This window comes from Rhodamnia argentea, chromosome 11, assembly GCF_020921035.1.
Source record: "Rhodamnia argentea isolate NSW1041297 chromosome 11, ASM2092103v1, whole genome shotgun sequence".
In the NCBI taxonomy this organism is placed as follows: Eukaryota; Viridiplantae; Streptophyta; class Magnoliopsida; order Myrtales; family Myrtaceae; genus Rhodamnia; species Rhodamnia argentea.
The window spans coordinates 22,216,871-22,238,901 of record NC_063160.1 but is presented as its reverse complement, the minus strand read 5'-3'; the positions used below and the strand labels follow the sequence as shown (position 1 = coordinate 22,238,901).

The 22,031-nt window shown below is 38.2% G+C and overlaps 2 protein-coding genes and 1 pseudogene across 2 annotated transcripts; 2 read left to right on the top strand and 1 right to left on the bottom strand.

Annotated features, from left to right (window-relative positions):
- The first annotated feature begins 932 nt into the window (after positions 1 to 932).
- Positions 933 to 2,139, top strand: LOC115728904 (serine/threonine-protein kinase/endoribonuclease IRE1a-like). Its single transcript, XM_030659317.1, has 5 exons — positions 933 to 979; positions 1,135 to 1,310; positions 1,383 to 1,554; positions 1,673 to 1,732; positions 1,797 to 2,139. Exons 1-5 carry the CDS (start codon positions 933 to 935, stop codon positions 2,137 to 2,139), a joined length of 798 nt encoding a protein of 265 aa, XP_030515177.1.
- A 5,668-nt stretch (positions 2,140 to 7,807) lies between these two features.
- LOC115736016 lies at positions 7,808 to 10,465 on the top strand (annotated as a pseudogene).
- A 2,053-nt stretch (positions 10,466 to 12,518) lies between these two features.
- Positions 12,519 to 19,623, bottom strand: LOC115735723 (protein HEAT INTOLERANT 4-like). The gene is made up of 14 exons (XM_030667126.2): positions 19,438 to 19,623; positions 17,962 to 18,000; positions 17,824 to 17,877; positions 17,642 to 17,705; positions 17,497 to 17,555; positions 17,081 to 17,205; positions 16,954 to 17,013; positions 16,185 to 16,243; positions 14,758 to 14,834; positions 14,467 to 14,505; positions 13,733 to 13,795; positions 13,603 to 13,650; positions 13,393 to 13,521; positions 12,519 to 12,620 (listed from the first exon to the last, which is right to left on the bottom strand). The coding sequence occupies exons 1-14, from the start codon at positions 19,612 to 19,614 to the stop codon at positions 12,573 to 12,575; spliced, it is 1,041 nt and encodes a 346-aa protein (XP_030522986.1). The 5' UTR covers positions 19,615 to 19,623; the 3' UTR covers positions 12,519 to 12,572.
- Positions 19,624 to 22,031: the final 2,408 nt, after the last annotated feature.

Here is a 22,031-nt window from a genome sequence, read left to right as displayed (position 1 = left end):
AATAATATTCTTATCAAATATCTATTTATCTAATTTAGGGCATTGTGATTCTAATGCGCTTTGGTTTGAGTGTATATATCTCTCGAATAGGCATGTTTCCTCTTTTGAGTAGTCATTTAATTGGGCATTTGATCTTTGAAAGAAAGAATTATTGTACATTAATTGAATTCATTTATCACTAAAAACCAGTATCTTCTTATTTCCTAAAATAAACGCACTATTCAACAAGGAAACACCAACCAGTCAAAGTCACACGGACCAAGCATTGTTTCCAACTTTAAAATGTGGACCGTCAATTCTGTAAAAGGATGGGATGGTTATGATATTATGATTTACTCATACTTTGTGTAGATAGTAATACTATAAAACAAGTAGTTCTTATAAATTCCCAAGTTCTCTTTCACTTTTTAAATTTTTTATGAGCACATCTTTTCTCTCATGCACATGCTCCACCAATCCGACAAGATTGATGGGTGAGAGAAAGCTATAATTGATTGTTCAATATGCGGCTGCTATGATGCGAAAGCTTATGCTCCATGTGGATATGTATACTGGATATGTATTCTGATGATTTCACGCCAATTGAGTGGTCGCGTACAAGAGTGTTTTAAGAAATTGGTAAAGGCCATAACAGAACCATAGTTTTTGAGGGCGTATATAAAGGTCATTCTGTAGCCGTGAAAACGTTGCCTTGTGGTCACGGTGATGTAAATGAGGGCACTATTGACTTTATACAAATTCACCAACATCCAAATGTGGTATCTATTCATGAAGTAATCCACAGCTATAGGGGATACAGGTTAATTGTTCAAGAGCGATGTGATTTTAGTCTGCAAAATCTCATCGGCGCACTCCGGCCTTCTTATCAAAATTTCAACAACGCACTTTGGCCTTCTTCTGATTTCGACATCATGCTTGGTGATGCACCAGCAATGGTTATTCACAAAGAGATGCATTCATCTCTCAAGGATAGGATGCGGTAAGTGTGAGTTGGGGACTGCTATTGGTCATCCCTCACAGACGTGCTGAAACTAATGGAGTAATTTTTCTGTTTCGACTTGAATTGATAGATAAAAGTTCCTTAATATCCAAGGGATTGGTTTATTATTACGCATGTTATCTATTTTGATTCAGGGATGTGTCATTAGGACTGGATCTCTTGCATAAGTCTGGTAGAGTTCATGGAGATTTGAGGCCTGAAAATGTGTTGATTGTTGACGACGATGACCGTCTATCTACGAAGCTCTCTGATGCTGGGATTACCACATTCGTTCACGGACATCAAGCTTGCCTGGGAAATCTTGCCCCTGGTAGGTTAATTTTTTTTTTTCCTCAAGGTGCATAATCTGAACGGTAATCATCTTATGATGGTTGTCCTGCAGCTCGTGCAACCTATGGATGGCAAGCACGCGAACAATTACTTGGTGAGAGCCCAACAAGGAAAACAGACATGTTCTCTTTCGGTTGTCTTTCATTGTTTTGTGCCAATGGTGGACAACATCCATATGGTGACTTTGGAGAACGTGACGAGAATATTAAGGAAGATATTAAGAAGTACGATATAACCGTTGGATATGAAAGTCAAAGTTAAGCTCCTCATCGAGCGTTTGCTAAATCCGGCTCCTGATTTGAGGTGAGAGTGCTGCATCTCTGCAATTTCATATTGTTATAGAGATTGCAACAATGCCATACTTGTTGTTCGTGTAGTTGATTTGTTTGAGCATGTTGGGCTGTAGGTTTTTTTTTTTTTTTTTTTGTAATTATTTACCAAGTTAATTGCGCTTGATTGTTGGCAGGCCAACTTTATCGGAAGTGCTAATTCATCCAGCTTTTTGGGGTCCAGATAAGAGGATGAGCTTTTTGTGTGAATTCTCCGCTACCGTAGATCAGTTAAAGAGAGATGATCCAAAAAGCATAATTCTTACAACATTGTATGGCAAGAAGCACAAGAACTTTGATTCGACGTGGAACGAGGACATAGGGGATCGTTATTTGGCTATCCTAGTAGATGGAAATGCCAACTATGATTATAGTCATGTCGAGGACTTATTGCGAATGATGGGGAACGCGTGGGTTGACAAGTTGGAAGTTTCAACAGCCCTGAAGGTACTGGAATGTGATGATTTGTGGACCTACTGACTTGTGCAAACTTTGTATTTGTATTAAGATGTCAGTATTAAGTCAGTATTGCTTTGACGGCTCTGCAAGGGCTATCCGATCCACCTCTCGAGGGTTTAGAGACAATCTTCACCAAAAGATTTCCGAATCTCTTGACGGTGTCATACAAAGTGGCTTTCGATTTCTTGAAAGGAGATAATACCTTGGGAAGTACTTTACAAGAGATAAGCATTGATTCTTTGGCGCAAGCTCTTTGACGTGGATGATGATTAGTTGGTGTGAGCCACCATTAACTATTGAACATAGGCTCTGTTTTTTCGCTGTAAACTCCGCATTGTGGTTCCTGATTGTTTCTTGTTGTAGTCGAATGGTATAAGGTAGAAGCGGCCGGTTCGGGTGGAACCGCCGGTTCGGTTCAGGAACCGGCGGTTCCGGTTCCACGAAAAGGTGGAACCGGAACCGGCCGTGAAAAATGGCGGTTCCGGGCCGGTTCCCGGGCCGGTTCCGGTTCCGCTTCGGAACCGGCGGTTCCGATCCGGAACCGCCGGTTCATTCCGATTCATTTTTAATAATAATTTTTAAAATAATAAATAATAAAATAAATATAATAAATTATAAATTATAAAATACAATTAAATTGTACATTGTAATAAAATATGGGAAAAAAAAAAAAAAAAAGGAATGGGCTTGAACTTAATGAATTATCATTAAGCGACCTACATATCTTCTTGGGGACGGAAGAATCAAAGCCCATGTAGTTCTTTTTTACCTTTGAGAACCCCAACTTACCTCATCGTCAATCGTCGCTACCCGTTGTGGTACCCGTGGCGGTGGTATCTCCAACATCATCGCTAAAAAATTCGTGTTCACGATCTAACTCTTGGTGTCGATATTTCGCCCTCGTCCAATCGCCGACACAAGCTTGAGCTTCCACAGAGTCCGGGCTTAATCTTGAACGGCGAGAGTCCAAAATTAATCCTCCAGAACTAAATGCTTGTTCAACCGCAACCGTTGAAGAAGGGGTTGCTAATATTTGACGAGCGATGAGGGCGAGAACTGGATACTCGATTTGGTGACTCTTCCACCACTTCGAGGATTTCGAAATCTGTACTATGTTCCGCATCACGAAACTCAAATTGAGTGGTTAAATATTTTTCTAATTCAGAAATATTACCTGTTGCCCCTTTTTGTTTTTTTTGCCTACTCTTAAGCATATTATACCCTCTACTAAGTGAACTACCATCTTCGCTACGTGAGGCAAGAGATTGTAAAGATCCGAATCACTTAAACCATATCTACTACAAAATTCTCCATATAATGCTACTATAGATTCTTTAACATGTCCTAATATATTTAAAATATCTATTGAATCATCCAAATGTAAACAATCATGATAATACACATTCAAATAATCTTGTAAACCGTCTAATTTAATACGTGGATCAAAAACAATACCAACTAAATAGACAAGAGGAATTTGCAAATAATAATGCAACCATTTTTCTCGCATTACTAAAATAGTTTGACCTAATTCGGTATCTTTTTCATATTCACTAAAAACACTACTAATATTAACACACTCTATTAAAAATAAATGCGTTGTAGGATAATAAATACCAGATAAAGTCTTAGTAGCATCATTAAAAATTTTCAAAATATCTAAAATTTTCTTGCAAACGTCCCAATGTTGAGGAAGTAAAGTAATTTCGGGAATATTTTGTGAAATAAACATACATAATAAATCTTTATATTCAAAAGTTTGCCGAAGCAACTCGTACGTAGAATTCCAACGAGTCGGAATATCTTTTGGAAATCTTCTTGGCCTTCTCCCATTTTGTTTACAAAATTTTCCCCATGATTTCATACATTGGGGACGACTCCATAAAAATTTAATTGCACTTTTTATTGGGGCGAGAGAAGTGTCAAGAGTTCGTAAACCATTTTGTACACATAAATTTAAAACATGACAAGCACATCTAATGTGAAAAAATTGTCCGCCAAAAGTGGGTTTGCAAATATTTTCTAATTCGGGAATAGAAGCGGTATTTGCGGCGGCATTATCAAAACCAATTGAAAATACTTTATTTATTAAATTATATTCTTCTAAAACTTGCCTAATTATTCTATAAATATTATGAGCCGAATGGCTTTCATCAAAAACTCGGAATGCAATAAGTCTTTTTTGAATCATCCAATTGTCATCTATCCAATGACACGTGACACCCATATAACAATGAATTTGCCAAGGATCACTCCAAATATCGCTACCTATATGCACACGTCCATTGAATTCCGCAAAAAATTTTGCTAAAGATTTTTTTCCTTTTTTATAAAGATGAAAAACTTCGCGTTTAAGAGTATTTTTTGGAATAGTTGGCGCTATGCGAACCAACGCAAAGTATTTATCAAATATTTCATATTAAAATTTTCACCAAGTATTAAACGGAGCATGATCAAGGGCAACATATTCACCTAATGTTTGTTTATAAAGTGCTTCAATGAAACGAAATAAAGGATGAGGCTTAGAAGTGGCGTACCCGGAAATTTGTTGTTGCGTATTGTCGATCCCCACTTGCGTTGGATGTTTTTTCGTCAAATGCCGACGGAATGTTCCGTAACCGTCTCCTTTCGTGAATTTATAAGTTTGCGAACAATATTTACATTTTACATTATACTTACCTTCGACTTCATCACGTACCTTGTCGAAGTGTAGCCACAAGTCCGATGTATTATCTCGGCCCTTCCGTTCCGGCTCATTTGCCGTTGACGTTTCTTCGACACCGGTGGGAGGATGAAGACTTTCTTGTGTTGGGATGTGCTCGACGTTCGGAATCGGGACATAGTTGATATTATCGTCGTCGTCTTCCCAACTTGCATACTCACGAGGATCGTATTCATGAAAGGGATAGTCGGAATCTCCCATAGCCATCTTGCCCTTGTCGGCATTTCTGCTTCCACTTGCCATTTTTTGAGAGAATTGATCGGGATTGAGAGAATTGGGAGAATTTGAGCGATTTGAGAGGATTTCGAGAGAGAATTCGAGAGATTGTTCGGAGAATTTGTGACAAAAATGAAAGGGGAAGCATATGTATTTATAGGCAAGAATCATTTTTTTTTTATTTTTTTTTTTTAAAAAAAAATGAAAAGCAACGGCCCAAAGCGGGCGCGGGGGAGGGGGGAGGGGGGGGGGCGGGGCGAGAGCCCAACGGCTCTCGCCCGGGCCCACCATCTTTTTTTTTTTTTTTTTTTTGCGGTTCGGAACCGGCCCGGAACCGCCGGTTCCGGGTTGGAACCGTGGGCCCGGTCAACGGGCCGGTCAACGGGCCGGTTCCGGGCCCACGGGCCCAAATGGCACTCACTAGTATAAGGTATCCACATTGGGTTTGCATATCTTTGCGTCATCTAGCATGTCCATATTATGTTCGATCAATCTTACTTCAATTTCCAGCATTATATGAAGTCCAGGATTGAATAGTCCCAAACTTAGGACAACGGTTCATTAATGTGAATTTCGATATATCCGGGGTCGTGTTGGAAAGTGTTGTTTCGGTGTTCAAATTATGTGTTGCATTCGACATATAGATTTGATTCATGCATGTAGATTCTAGCTCGTATCTGCTTCGGCAAATAGTTAATTTTTTTCAAATAATTTAGTTTCATTTCACTATAACAAAAAAATATTAAAATTATGAAAAGAAAAAAGCAAATAAAACAGAGATCGCATCTTTTGACCAAAAAAAAAAAAAAGAAAGAGAGAGGGATCGCATATTCATTGAAAAAAAAACATATTAAGTAGTTCATTTAGGGAATTAGACAACATCACATTGGATTTTATTTCCGTATATAATAGTTAGTCCTAAGAAACCAATTTATTCAGTAGACACAAAATATTCACATCAAGTGGACCGGTCAAAATGTGTTTTAAACCCAGATTGACCTTTTTTTTAAATGGGTGTCACTTTAAATTTCAATGCGCTATCCTTCCCTCTTCGCTCTTTCTTGTGCTAGTCGGCGAAAAAGTCACAGGCCGTCGGACATCATTCCCTTCGTTCTCTTGACCGTGACTGCGAGCGTTGAAAAGTTTAGATCTCGAAGAATGCATCGGGCATTATAAATATAGTGTACGCCTGGTTGTTGGGGCTGATTAATTAGTCCTCCAGTTATCATTATTGGGCCATTAGCACCTTGCCAAGTTGCATCTTAAGTAAGACGAATTATTAATACCAAAAGAGGAGGATTACGAGAATGCTATGATTTCTTTCTCTAATTACATGTGTGTTGGCAGGTCAGCGAAAGTCATTTGATGGAGATTTCCCAAAGTCGATCGCATTTTGGACTAAGTTACTTTAGTCAGGATGACTTTCGTGTTCCCCTTGTCGCTGGAGTCTATTTTCCATTTAGGTAATTTCCTAAATAATACATAAATCAAATATCAAGCTATCTAATTTGGAACATTGTGATTCTAACGCGATTTGATTTGAGTGTAGACATCTCGAACAGGCATGTTTCCCCTTTTGAGTCGTTATGTAATTGGGCATTCGATCTTTGTGATGAAAGATTGGATCCTCTATGAAATTTGCTTCCTACATTGATCGTGGTGAATACTTACTATATGTTCAATCATTTAGATATGTCGTATGACATTAATTTAGAAAGTATTCCTAGTAAAAAGATTAATACAAAAAAATATTGCTTGCATTTAGGATGGATGCAATTGCATGTTTTAGAAATTGCATAACCATATAGGATATTACATAATTTAGATTAAGATTTAATATAAACTATTTGCTAGTTTAAATTAGGTCATCAGGTAGATTTATAAACTTTTCTATTTTAACTATAAAAAAACATAGATAAAAAACTAGTATACACAATATAATTGAATTCCTTTATCATCACAAACCGGTATCTTCCTATTTCCAAATAAAAAGAGATATTCGAAGGTTTCTTGCACGTTAGATTGATTTTGAACCACACAAAACTTTTGAAACTTCGATTTTCAAGTAATCCTTTTTATTTATAATATAAACTTTCGGAAAAGCCTAAAGATAAATTATGGGATTTAATGATATCTAGTACATTACATGTCCAATAACGGAAGGTTAGTTGTTTAGTAATCAAATATGATAGAATTGTTCGAACAAGACATTACCTTTAGGTTGGCACTGCGACAATGAAAGAAAAGAGAAAAAAGAAAACAAGCGCAACATCATATTTCGCCATTGGTGTATTCTCTAGCTATAAATTTCACTTTTAACGGATCGCATCGCATGCGACATAAATGCGCGAACATTGTAGGGGTGAGTAGACTTAAAGATCACTCAACGCATTTCAACTCATTGGTCTACCTAGAGCATCATCAAGAACCTTTTCTTTCCCTCTCTTAGCCAATTCAATCATATATGTGGTTGGATGTAATAAAAGACGAGATGCAGTCTATGAAATATAATGGTGTTTGGGAGTCTATTGAATTGCTGAGGGTTACAAGCTCATCGGCTGTAAATGGGTGTATAAGACAAAAATGGACTCCAAAGAAAAGATTGAGAAGTTTAAAGCCGGACTGGTAGCAAAGGTTTTCACTCGGAGAGAAGAAGTAGACTATGAAGCAACTTTTTCTCCAGTCTCTTCTAAAGATTCTTTCAAAGTGACCATGGCTTTTGTAGCTCATTATGATATGGAGTTACACTAGATGGAGGTCGAAACTACTTTTCCGAATGGAGATCTTAATGAGGAAGTCTATGTAGTACAACTTGAAAGCTTTGCAGGTGATGATTCAGGTAAAGCTTATATGTAGACTAAAATAGTCTATTTATGACCTCAAGCAAAGTTTCTAGACAATAATATTCGAAGTTTCATAATATTGTCGCTTCATTTGGTTATTTCAAGGACAAAGATTGCATAAGGCGAAGCGAATGTTGTCAAAACATCTTATCATAAAGAACCTTGAAAATACGTCTTTTGTCATAGGCATTGAGATCCATAAGGATCGTTCTTGCCGGGTATTGGGTTTGTCTGAGAGGACATAAGTCGATCGTATTATTGAAAGATTCGGTATATAGCACTACAAGCCAGGAATTACTCCTATCATTAAGGGTGATAAACTGAATCTATTGCAATGTCGTCATACGGATGTTGATAAACCCAAACATTGCTTTTGCAACTTGCGGCAGATGTCCGTCAAATCCAGTAAATGATTAATGGATTGCTGCCAAGACAGTTTTATGGTACCGAAAGAGAACAAAAGACTACATGCTGATTCACAAACAATTTAAGGACTTGCAGCTAGTAGAGTATTCGGATTTAGACCTTACTAGTTATCGGGATGACAAGAGATTGATAATAGGATACATTTTTATGTGAGCAAGCGATGTAGTATAAAGGAAAAGTGAGAAACAGAAATCTATGTTATCCTCTATCATGCAAGCGAAGTTTATAGCATGCTTTTAGGTTGCTACTCAAGTTATTCGGCTTCAAAACCTCGTTAGGGAGTTGATCGTATTTAATTTTGCAAAGAGGCCCATATAATTGTATTATAACAATAGTTATGCAATGTTGTTTATTAACAACAAGAGAGGTCTCAAATGGTCTAAATATCTGGCGATCAAGTTTTTTACCATAAAGGAAACAATTGAAAATGTTGACATTAAAGTAGAGCATATTTCCACAGATGATATGGCTGTAGACCCATTGAATAAAGGTGTTCGTCCCTGTGTATTTGAACCGACATGTCATTAACATGGGCTCGGTGGCATCATTGGATGTGGTTGTTCGGTGGGAGCTATTTTCGGTGTTTGCTATAATAAAGTTTACATCTGTATTTATTACAATTTGTAACATCTTGATATGTATCAATTCTATTACATGTAATAAAGCATTTATAATTAAGGTGATGTTGAATACATATATCGCTTGAAAATCTCAAGATATGTGTAAACCTTGAATAAAGGCTGGGTATATTCAGTTACTAGCATTAAGGATATGTCTTGTTACACAAAAAGTAAAGTTAACTATAAAGATAAAACATATGTAGGTTCATTGAAATCATAAAAGATATTCTCTTGTGGCACATCAAGTTTCGTGACACATAAAGAAGAGAGAATAGTGACTAACAAAGGGGATAACACATAAAGTATCACTATTTTGTGAGGTGTTATCCAATTGTCACACTATCATATTGAATCCATATCGGTAGAGTTAAGAGCACTTGTGACCATGGATGGCTCTGTGTATGCTGATGCGATTACTGCCATGATTTTGTATTTGAGACTTTATGGGATCCGATTGACTGTTAAGAATAATTTCTAGACCTGCATAGAGGTGCGCAACGATGCAGTTTCAATTAATATTCTCCCAAGTGGGAGAATGCAAGGTTTTTCTAATGTGGGCTTATATTAATCGAAATTGTAATTACCGTTTTACGGGATTAATCTAATAAGGTAAGATGTAAAGATTATTAACTAGTCTAATATGGACCCGACATTGTGTGAGCCAAGTTGAACCCAGTCCGTGATGGGAGGGGCCTAGCTGAAAACTCTATATATAACGCTTCAGTCCTTCATCTAGCTCTAACGAACTCATAACAACCTCACGCATACGGATTGGCGTCGTTAAGGGACTATCTCATTAAGCCATGGATACAAAGGGTCATAGAAGAGAAGATCTTGAGTATCAGACCATCGTGATTCCGCCTAAAGTAACGATGGATTCCAACTACATCAAGAACGATTGATCTCAAATCAAGTGCACAAATTCCTTTAAACCATTATTGTATTTCTAGATTCTAGCTATGTAGATCTTAGGATTGCCATTTATAGCGGCTTACAATTCAATCACGAGTCCCCGAGGCGGGGCGAGAGCTCCTTGAGCGTGAAGATCACGAGGGCGGCGGGGCGGATCAAGATGGGGCTGCAGAGGAAGCCGTTCAAGGGGAATCTGGATGGCTTTCAGGAATGGGGGTTCGCTGGGGACTACGCGATGTGGATGATGCTGCGGCAAGAAAAACCGGACAACTATGCGGTGGCGATGGAGAAGTCGCACACGGGTGCTGGATTTCTTGGACTTGGCGTTTAAATATGCGGGGCTGGATTTGTCGGAACAAGTGGTGATCGACGAGAGGTGTCTCAGGCTGGGAGAGGTGGACAACTTGAAGGGAGATGCAAGTGGGGCCAAGAAGGTGTTGGGCTGGGAGGCCGAGGTCGGGTTTGACGAGTTGGTGAAGATGATGGTGGACGAGGACCATGAATTGGCTAAGAGAGAGAAGCTTCTTGTTCATGCTCAGCAACAGCGCCGAGTATTCCTTGCTTGTTATCTCTTGCCGCTCTGTTTCTTAACCTGTGCTCTTTTTTAGTTTTTTATTAGAAGATCAGCTGGACGCAAGTAAATTTTTTTTTTTTATTTAGGTTTAAAGGGTTAGAGATGTTCTCGGGATGGATATAATTTAATAGGAAAGCCTTTTTCTCCTCGGTAAAATTTTGTAATAAATTTGGAAGAAAAAATTCATATATTGATTATACATAGGCGACGTTAGAGAAATCTGAAAAAGAAACTTGATTGCACGTTGCAACTCAGCCTGACCTACATTTACCAAGTAATAGTTCTTGCTAAATTGTTGTTATGGATTTTCACATTGACTTGCCACGTTAATTAACAGAAATTAATGAACGTTAAATATGTCATGCATGTATCGGTGAGCCAAAAATTAATTTAAGATAAAATTATCAAGGTGTAACAGTTTGGGATAATTTTATCACAAATATACATGAGATTTTTCGTGGTATTAGTCCTAGATTTTTTTTCCTAAAATGTTGGCTCTAAACTAATTACTTAGGATTGTAAATTATTAGAATTGTCCTCTCCTTGTCGGAGGAAAACGATTTGTGCTTCTCCCCAAATATAGCCATCACCCATGCAAAAATTATGCACCTAAGTACGTAATATAATCTATAACCTACAATCTATGTCCATATTCCATAGTTATATACATAAAGGACAGGTTTTGTCGTTAGCCAATTAATACTTAATTGGTTTTGCACTTAGATAGGTCAATTGGTCTTATATAATTAGTAGAAGAAATATAATTTAACATATATAATTATCTATAGTCGATTTTACATATATATGTGTGTGTGTTCGCGCGCGCGGTACGTGTGTGAATAAAAGAGATTTCACTAGGAATTTTTTGGTTGTACATAATAATAATGATGATGCTTAGGACGACGATGACGACGGTCATAATAATTAAACCCCGAGTTTTCGAGCATTAATGCTGTCCATTCCATTAGAAGGTTATAACAATAATACCCTATCTTTCTAAAGGTGAGTTTTTGACAATATTTTAGTCTATTGATTATTCAGATCATTGCCAAAAGAGAATTTAACTATAACTTTCCTCAACTCTATATAATATTTCTAGAAGTGAGTTTTGCACAATAAATAAATTCGTTGTAAGAAGAACTACAATTCATGCCATTGGGAGCATAAAATCGTCCCCTTAGTATAAAATGACTTGATAGAATTCCCACCTCAATATCCAGAATATATTAGTTAAGTTGTTCAAAATTAGATTGACAATATCTCATTAAGTTCCAGTGAAAAGGAGGAATCACCAATTTCTTAGTGACTAAACTGTTTAATCTTAAAGTAATTACAGAGAATTTTCAACTTTACAAGAGAGAGAGAGAGAGAGAGAGAGATTAAAGCTTTTCCCAATTCAGCTGATGAGCTTCTATACGTGTGACGATAGGTAAATGAAAAAGTGCTATGTATCCAAAATAACATAAGGGAAAAATATTGAATCAACCGACCAAAAAAAGCATTTTTTTTTCTAAATTTGTTGAACAATATCAGCCGACTTCCACAGCAACTTGGAACTTTGTGAGACACCCAAATTCATGTGTTATGACACATTTCTCCGCGATTCAGATCCCACTCGCTAATTCATTGGATGTTACCACAGGTTGGCATGTGACTAAAGCACTGATTAAATTGCTTAGATAAGGTTCCTAACAATTTCTCTTTGCAAAATGAAATAATCTCGGCGTTTTCAAAGGTTGCAGTGTTGAACATGAATGATCTATTGTCGATGAAACATACAAGATGGATCTTAGAGAATAGAGGAACAAAAGCAAAATGAAGATTTGAATTTCCTAAAGCTCCCTCTTCTTCAGAAGTCCATAGGCCTCAGAGATACATGTTAGAAGCTACTCCTCTGGAAACTAAAGATTTCTGCCAAAAAAACCCAATGTAAATAAATGAAGATCTAATGGCAACTAGGAAATACAATCTCGTTCCACCATCAGACAACTACTCTGCTGATAAAAAAGAATAGTGCACAAGGCACTGCCACCTGAACTGGTGCACGAGAATTATCGAGCAACTCACTATTTTGCTGCTAAGGAGCAAATTGAAATGCAGAAAGTCTCGAGGCCGGACCCCCGCATTGCGGATAGATAGCATCAGAGAACTTCACGTGCTTTTCCATAGTATCTGTTTATGAAAGGAACCTGCAAGGATCACAAAGGGGAACCCTTAATCTCCGCCATGAATTCAAACTGCACGAATAGCACATGGCTTCAAGCATAATACCCCTTAAAAATCTAAAGCTAATTTAAATCCAACGGTACATGACGCTCTAAAGGTCAAACTGATTGGGCTGGATTCGCTATTTACGCATTTACCAGCAAATCAAATCAGACAGTGAGAATCTGGATGATTTTCTTCAGTCCCGATCTTATAACAATACTGAGATAATATCTATGCTGGTACCCGAGGAATATTTTCTCAGTTATGCGGTGTTTTGAGCTTAAATAGTGCGAAATCTACCCATAGCAAAGAATGATGCACTGATATGATCCTATTGGCACATACTGGTGAATTCACAAAAGTAGCCATCTTTATCAGGGCCTCGCAGAACCCGACATGTGATGCAGTATTCCATGTCCAACTTTGTAAGGAACTCTACTCTCACTACCACAAGCCAAAGTTTGGTGTCAAAGATTACTATAGGACTAGACCACAAAGTTCAAAAAATTAACCCGTCAATTAGAGTTTTATAATGAAGCAATAAAGCCCACTCGTTAAATTGAAGTAAGAAGCCCATTTCCCTTTTCACATACTGAATCATTGGGGATGATCTCCAAATATGAACTTAAGGATCTGAGGCATGGTCATCATAAAACAGAACTGCAATTGAAAGAATAGCTGCACACGTTACACCGGTGGCTGGTCCTTAAGCTTCACCAATGCTAAGTATAAAATGTAAAGGAGGAGTTGAACCTTAGAATTGGATAGATCTGGGGTATCTGGTGTTTGCACAGGATAAAATTTATAGAACTTCATTGATTGGAATGCGGACTTAGTTTCCTCACTCATTTCTTCAATGGCCTTTTTGCGAGCCTCCCTTGCCTACAATAAACATAGCAAGCTTCCTTAATATATGACAGGAGCTCTTGCATACACGTCAATTTAGCATATTCCTTGAGATACCTCTCTATTAGCTTTCTTTGCCTCTCTAACTGTCTTCTTCACGTGGTCCTGAAAAAGAACTGAATCACATTCTGCAGATGCTAAAAGTTGCGAGCCCACATCATGCGCACACATAGATACAACATCATACCTTGAAATCATCCTTTTGATCTTCGGTCAGATACCGCTCTTCAATTAAATTATCAGTTAAATCCTGAAAACAATGTCCAAACAAATCAAATATAGGTTCTGTCGTGCTTCGCTGCCAGAAGGAGATCATCACAGAAACTACAGTTTCTAAGGAAATGAGATTTAGTTGCTAGGAACTTTTTTTCCTGATAATTTGCCTCAAAGGCAAGAGAGAAGGTTTACTAGAAACAGCAATAACATCTCCTCGTTGTTCGTAATGAGTTAGAGATCCTGTCATAAGGTGCAATTTGTCATGAGACAGATTCTCTAAGGAACCTATGTTTTGCAAGCTGAGCAAACGTTTTACCTTCCTTTCAATCTAGTTAAATGAATATGCTGCAATAAACATAACCCCAACGGTGTATGCTTTAAAAGCCAAGTATCTAACTGATTATACAGCATTGAAATGTCATGTATACTTGGAAGGTTTGGAGGAGCATCTGACCAAGAGGAGTCCCAATTATCAGCATCTTCCATACAAAGGTACCCTTTCAGTTACCATATAGCCCTAGTTTCAGCACTCTAATCATGGTGTTTGCAATTTTAAGAAACTTACAGAGAACATAACATCCAGAAAAGGTAGCACAGGACCCAAAATGATAAATCTCACGGCATCAAAACACGGCCTTATTTATACTATCACATGTCAGCTTGTACGGCACCGTCAAGGCAATAAAGGAGGATTAACATCTGTACCTCAAGTCCACCCACCTCCCAGTCAAATTCGCAAAAAAACTGCAAGGTGGAATGGGAGAAACAGTTACATATATTATTACCAAGCATAATAGCCAGCAGAATCATCCTGTCCTCCATATGCAGAGTCATAAATCATACAGGTAAAGAAAAGAAAAATGCCTTAAAATCTGATACAGAAAACTCATCCCATAACAAAAACTACATCACTTACTTCACGGATATGATTTACAATTTGACATGAATGGATGCTAGTAGCTTCACATAGACTACTGTTATCTGGGAATCACTTACCGGTGGTTCCACTGGATACATAATTGAAATACTGGTGCTCTGTTCAAACTCGTCCTCCTTGAATGGCTGATAAAAATCTAAAATAGAGAAGAAACTGAGTTACAAAGGATATATAGTGAAATCCACTTGGAGTGCACATATAATTATTTTAAGGGAGACATTACCATGAAGTACAACCCCAAAGCTCATTTATACATGAAGAAAATTGTTTTTTTTTTTTTGTCAGAAAAAGAAAATTGGTTGACATATGCAGAAAGAGAACTACTCTACAACTTCAGTTGAGTTAGCGTATCTGGCCATCTGATTAGCGCGTGTCTTAAAGGATGAATTATATAGATTCTACAGCTCCAGATAGAATTATTTATGTAGCTCTCTCTAGCAGTACATAAAATATGTCAGCCCCATTTGATTTTCTTGATGGACATCGAATGGAATAAAGCCTGATACTGCCTCTATTAGCAATATAAAAGACTCGCAAAGAATGGAAGCAACAGCTTTTCTCTATCCACGAAGAGTATTTTATAGAAAGATGAATGCCTTCAAAAAGAGAAGGATGAGAGAGAGAGAGACCGGCAGCTGCCAGTTCAGTATTTTGCTTGTACTTAAACGTTTTCCGATTCTACTAGAAAAATAATATCCTATAAGAATGTGAAGAATGTGTTAAGAGCAGATTTACTAGAGTCTTTGATCAATGGTGTTGGGCCATGATTGCTAACATCAACAGATGCCACCAGCCACGGCATTGACCTTGCAAGTCACCGGCGATGCCCAGTTGCAACTCCTCCCCCTATCACTGGGCATGACCTGGATCTGAGAACCAAGTCAGTCACGAGGACCTAAAAGCCACTCCCAGTCAATTATGGACCGAGATTCATGCTACACACAAGTCTGCAATTTTCGCATTTCAGCCTCTCTCTAGGGCACACATCACTGAACAATCACCAGTCAGCAACAATTGGATAATTTCATCTTCCTTTTCTTTTTCCCAACTCCGTGTTCTATCAATTGAATACATAGCTGTAGCAAGTTAACACAGAACAGAAATTTTTTCAAGTTAAAACAATTATCCTGCCTCATTACATTCCCATCATTTGAATGTTGCTGAGGATTTCCATAATTGTGTCCTAGCTAATTCAGGGAATTTAGATTTGAAGGGTTCTGTTTTTGCTTCTCACAACGAAGCAAAACCACTCCCTCTGCCCTTCTGTTCCACATTCTAAGATGCATTCGCATCCAGCAAAGCACATTGCCATGTCCATATAAACCCCAAAAGAAAAGAGAGATTCTAGTTCCATCGCTCCATATGAAAAACAATCCAATATCAGAAAATGATCTTCTATCTTAGTGTACCAATGATTGTCTTCCACAGACCAATGAGGAGAGACCAAAAAATAATGGACAAATTACTAAACACAACCGTGACTCACAAGGTAGGCAGTACTCATATTTCTTAACCCGGTCTATCTTCAAATGCTTCAAAGCAGCCCTGCAAAGTAAAGTTTTTTCATGTTATTGTAACATAATTAAGGTTTTCAAGAAATCTATTAGTAAAAACACATTGGTTGAGGAACATCAATGACAAAATGTCACGTCTCACCCCTCAATTAGAGATACATGATGCACATATGCAAAAAGAAATACATAATCAGGGTCAAAAACTCAGCATCACCAAATAGGTAAACTATGACATTGCCTTCAACATCAATTAGTCAAGACATTTAAGTATCAATGATCCACTTCACTGCAGAAAATAGACGATACCCATTCACTAAACTTGCCATCACCTATTAGATAATAAAGCCATATCAAGAGTTATATTTTCAAATGACAACAATAGAAATAAGAAAATGAATGTTCAGGAACCACGTGATCTTGACCCTACACCTCCAGAGAATTACAAAAGGAACCTATGCATGTAACTTCAAAAAATCTACAGCTAAGCAGATTTTCTGCAAAATTAACATAATGTTATACTAAAAGAATACTCATTGATATCTGAACAATTGTATGACATAGCCAAGGACTCAAAATGACATATAACATGTACTATATGATAGATAAAATAAAGGAAAACCATGAACTTGCGCTGCATGTTTGTCTGCGCTTTTGTTTGATTGTTCCATGGGATTGTGGATGGGAGGATCTATGTGCACGAGAGAGAGAGAGAGAGAGGATGCGCAGGGTTTGTTTATGTACCTTCGCTGAGTGCAGCTCAATATAAATATTGGAGATTTCAACCTATCAACTTGACTGTCTCTGCAATGCAAGAAACGATATATTACAACCGACAAATAAAGGGACAGACTAAAGTCCATTAGAATACCTATTCTCCAAAGGAATATATGGGACCCAATCCATTTTCATCTGCTTCATTGGAATTATTTCTTCAGACTCCCTTTGGACTGATGTAATTCCAATCTTATCAGATGGTGGAAAAGGAGATACAACCTGCAACCAAGGGACACATTACAACCTTAGAAAAGTGGCAAATACAAGTTGATTCTTCCAATAACTTAAAGGTGAGAGAAATTTGTCGGACAACCTAAATTTCAGAGTTTGAAAGAACTAAATCTGTCAGATGTGTGCTTTAATAAATTTCCATAGGAATATCTGTATATAAGAAAATTAAACACCTCCTTTACAAACACCTCCTTTACAAACAAAGACATTCTATATTTGACCATCATTTAGCTTGCTTTGTTCAACACAGATGACATAGTCTTTGAGTACAAAACTTACAGCCACAACAGCAGGGATATACATAATCTTGCGCTCGCCCTTAAAAAAGACCAACTGAGCTGCAGTAACAAAAATTCTTTCGTCAGGACACAGTGAGAAACATAGCAATGAACTCGGGACATAAGGGAGTCCGAGAACCACATACGTTCTGTACATCCAAAGAGATAAACCTTCTCGCCATACAGCTTTCCACCCTCCTCAAAAGCATTCTGCAGAAGTCACAATTAGATTAGATGATTACAATATAAGCAATGGCAACAAATTGGCTTTTTCAGTCTCTTTCCCAATCCAAGGTTTGAACATAACATTAAAATGGGCTGATCTCACTTCAAGATTTGAGAAATCCCAGTTCATTTGATAGACTCTGTCCAATTGATCCCACTGCCATAACAATATCAGTGCATGTCAGCGACAAAGAACTGCCACGCAGATAAAACCAAAGAGTAAATACATTCCATCGCAAACCTCTGTGCCCACAGGAAAGACAGCTTTCCACAAATCTTCCTGCAAAGCAAATTTAGAACTTCAACTTGGGGCTTATTTGACAAAATTGAAGAATGAGTGCTGACATCGTAAGTACAGAATTCTAAGTAACAATTTTAAGAGCTGAAAACAAAAATAAATAGTTGTTTGATGACAACGAAAAATTGATCACGAAATATTGACATTCCATACAGGCCGTGGAATGGTATTACCATTCGTAACTTCTAACAATATGATTGACAAGATTCTAAGTACCATCAGTAGCTTTTTCTACTTAATGAATTAAGTAACACCTTCATTACTTACCCCATCAAGTGTATCTTTTAGACATGATTAAATCGTATAGGCCAATGTTAGTTGTGATTGTCAAACAAGTTTAGTGTTGAACCTTTTAATATTCGGCACTTGATTGGTTTATCAAAGAGGCCCTTGGACCAATGCCTGACAATACTGTCTCCGTAGGATCACAAGAAACTTTTCATGAACATGAAAGGAAGGCACTTGCTCAAAGTAGTCCATTGTGGACATCAATCCCAAATAATGTTCTTCGTCGACATTTCACCCATTTGAAGTAACATCTAAAATAATATTTGTTCAAAAGGGAAACAGTAACATTTGGGGAGAAAAAGAAGAAGAATTCATCAACTTCGAGTGTCAGATGCTGAACAGTCTCCATGACCTTACTGTTTTCAAACATTGAAATCCTAAACCCGTGATCCCATGACAAAATATCAAGCAAAAACTTGCATATTTGCCGTCAGTGCATACATGTCCAAACCACATATACTTAGTTCTCCAAACAAAATGCAGTCCAAAGTACTCAAAACCCCAAAATCTGGAGAAGCAGACAAGAAACTCTGCATGACTATAGGAGCCAGAAGGCTTTTGTTGCGTATAAATCTACCACCTTTCTCATAGTAAGAGGAACACACTTCCACAAGATATCCATGCATGGAAATCAGTCCCAGATAATGTTCTTTCATGATGTTTCATCCATTCAGAAAAAGACCTACTTGACTGAGCAGGGATAGAAGCAGAATTCCAGAGCTACATCCGCCGAACAATCAAAGTCATATTGCAACAAACAGAAACGAAAGCACATAGGTAACATTGACAAGAATTTGAGGAGGACAAACAGTTACATTCACCGAATTCGAGCATCGGACGCTCAACACTCCCAAACTCACTGTGATTTTTCAAACACCAGAATCCGAAACCCACGTTACAATAACGAACTCTAAACCAGATATACTCGCACATCATCGCAAGTGCACACATTCCGAAACCTACACCTACTGAGCTTACCAAAAAAACACGCTTGACCCCATTCTCGAACCCTAAAAACACGAGAGATCGCAGGTCGGAAACCTACACGGAGAGAATCAGACAACACTCCCCGCTCACGAAACCCACCACCCCACAGACACGCAACCTAGAGAACAGCGAGTTGGGATTTACCAAGTTGCGCTTATCCTTGAAGAACTCCGGCTCGGCCTCCGGCTTCGCGGCCTTGACGCGCTTGTTCGCCCGGGCAGTCGTCGTCGTCTTGGTGGATTGCTGCTGCGGCTGCTGCTCCTCAGAAGACGATTGGGCGTCGCCTCGCTGGCTCGCGGTTCGCTTCAGCCTCTTCCCCATGCTTTGACGATCGATGATATTGATTCGGCTGCTACCGGTTGAGCAGAGAAGAGGATAAGAGGAGAAGAGAAGTGAGAGAATTAGTTTTTTTTTTTTTTTTGGGGGTGTGAGTTTTTGGATTTGGGCGTGAAAACAACGCGTTCAATCGGCGCGCAATCCGAATAGGGAAAAAAAACAATTGGCGCGCGATCCGACCAAAAAAAAAAAAAAAAAGGAAGTCATTCTTTTGAATGGAGATGGTGGCGCGGCGTCAACGGCTAATTTGGAAGAAAATTACACAAAACCCCCCCAGACTTCGTAGAAGCACATCGTCTTTTCGAATTTGCAATTCACGTGACATTTAAGAGGGAACGGTGCATTTTCATTTCTCCTTTTTTTGGAGGAAATTTTTATTTTAACCTCAATTGTTGTAAAGAGATGAAAAATATAGCCACCTAAGCCGAACTAAAATGTTGAAAACACTATGAGAGGAAATCATACTTTCACCCCGATAAATGTAATTATTAAAAAAATAAACCACGTTAATGCCGGTCTCGCCATATTAGCAATCTCCGGCTAAAATTGACCGGAATGACTAAATTATCACAAATCGAAAGGTTTATGATTGAATTGACACAATTATAATAAGTTTAGGATTTTTTTTTATGATGCACTCATTTACATGAACATGATCGGAAGGAAATATTTTCACAACAACAGAATCACCCCTGTAGTAGCTTAATGACCGTGATCCGTAATGGCCTTCACCTATTTCCTTAGAGACTTTGGTATGTGACTAGTCCATCGACATGAATCATTAGAAGCTATATTCTCTAGATCCATATTACTAACTTGAAGCACAAGTTTTTGTACCATAGCACCCGAGCAAATTCAGGTCGCCTCGACCGCTGTTCGTTACTTTTGTCAAGCTCCCCAGAATGTTCGGCCATCGAGGCTTTGTCGGATTGGCATGACAATGTGTGCGTGAGTGAGAGAGAAAATGTGTTCGCGCCAACTTGAAAAAATTTAAAGATAAAAGGAGAGAGCAGTTGGGAATTTCCGTACATTTCAACGTGTAATAATTGAAGGGTCAGATCGCACACCGAATCAAAACGATCACAATGACATTAGAAAAATAGACAACGCACAAGTTTACCCTGGTTTACCCCGCAATAGGCTACGTCCTATAAAGAGATTTCACTACGATTTAGGTTTACAACCGTATAACTCGTTACAATGATCAGCAAAAAAAAAAAAGAGCAAATATATATGCTCTAAACCGGCCCAAAACCTAAATCTATTTGAAACCCTTTTAATCCCTCAACAAATTGATCAACTTAAACAAAAGTCCAAACTCGTTGTTGTTTCGAGAGCATTGCCCCCGAACCCCCGCATTCCGTTCACAATGATCACATGTTGTCGGATTATACTTCGATTTTCCTAAGCTTACGTGGGCGTGCCCGGTGTGAGAAACAAGGGTCTAACAATAATAAGAAGTTCATGGTTTATTGGATGACGATCTACACTAACAAAATACTACAAAAACATTTTAAGTATAAATATTCAGAATATCATAAATGTTCAGGATATCTAAGTATATCTAAAATAACCTAAATATATCTAACGAAAAGGAACTGGGTTTTTGGCTTTCCTTTGTGTGCTTTGGAGAAGTGTGTTTCCGCAATAATTATTTTGTTCATTAATCTTTTCTTGGTTGGAAGCCTTGCCAAATATATATGATTTCTTATTTTGCTTTACGTGGTCGCTTAGATTCTTATCTTGCAGCTAGGAAGCATGGTGGGTGAAATATTTATGCTTTGCAACTTGTAATCTCATATGTTTTATGTTTGATAGAAATCCATTCTAAATTGGAGCATGTTGATTAGACATGGCCACGGGCCGTGAACCGCCGGTTCCGGTTCATGGCTATGCTTGAACCGGAACCAGCCCTTGAAGGGGTGGTCCCGATTCCGAGCCGGTTCAAGGGTCGGTTCCGATTCAGCCCAATTTTGGGCCGTTTGGTGGGGGGAAGAGCCGTTGGCTCTTTTCCACTTTTGTTTTTTTTTTTTTTGTCGGTCCGGAACCGCTGGTTCCGAATTTTTTAAACCGTAACCGGCCCATAAGGGGCCGGGCCGGCTCCGGTCAACGGGCCGGTTCTGGGCCCAAACCGGCCCATGGCCATGTCCAATGCTGATGTTCAGGAATATCCCCAACTGAAAAAAGAACCAAATTTCAATCTCTCAGCCTTCTAGCGATTGTAATTTCTTCTTTCAGAAAAACATGACTTCATGATAACTACAACGACAGCATGTTGATGTTTTATACTTTTAAAGTACTTGCTTGGCTGGGAACAGAACATACTGTTGTTGACTGTCGTCTTGTCAGCTTTTGAACTTGCATATTCAACCTCTTTGCGATGCTGCCTTTTAACGGTGTCA

Coding starts and splice junctions, on each gene's coding strand:
- LOC115728904 (XM_030659317.1), top strand. CDS start 933: ATGGTTATTCACAAAGAGATGCATTCATCTCTCAAGGATAGGATGCG. Junction 1,311..1,382: donor CCTGGGAAATCTTGCCCCTG/GTAGGTTAATTT, acceptor GTTGTCCTGCAG/CTCGTGCAACCTATGGATGG. Junction 1,555..1,672: donor ATTAAGGAAGATATTAAGAA/GTACGATATAAC, acceptor ATATTGTTATAG/AGATTGCAACAATGCCATAC.
- LOC115735723 (XM_030667126.2), bottom strand. CDS start 19,614: ATGGGGAAGAGGCTGAAGCGAACCGCGAGCCAGCGAGGCGACGCCCAA. Junction 16,244..16,953: donor TTGAGCTGCACTCAGCGAAG/GTACATAAACAA, acceptor TTTACTTTGCAG/GGCTGCTTTGAAGCATTTGA. Junction 14,835..16,184: donor ATATGAGTACTGCCTACCTT/GTGAGTCACGGT, acceptor TCTCTATTTTAG/ATTTTTATCAGCCATTCAAG.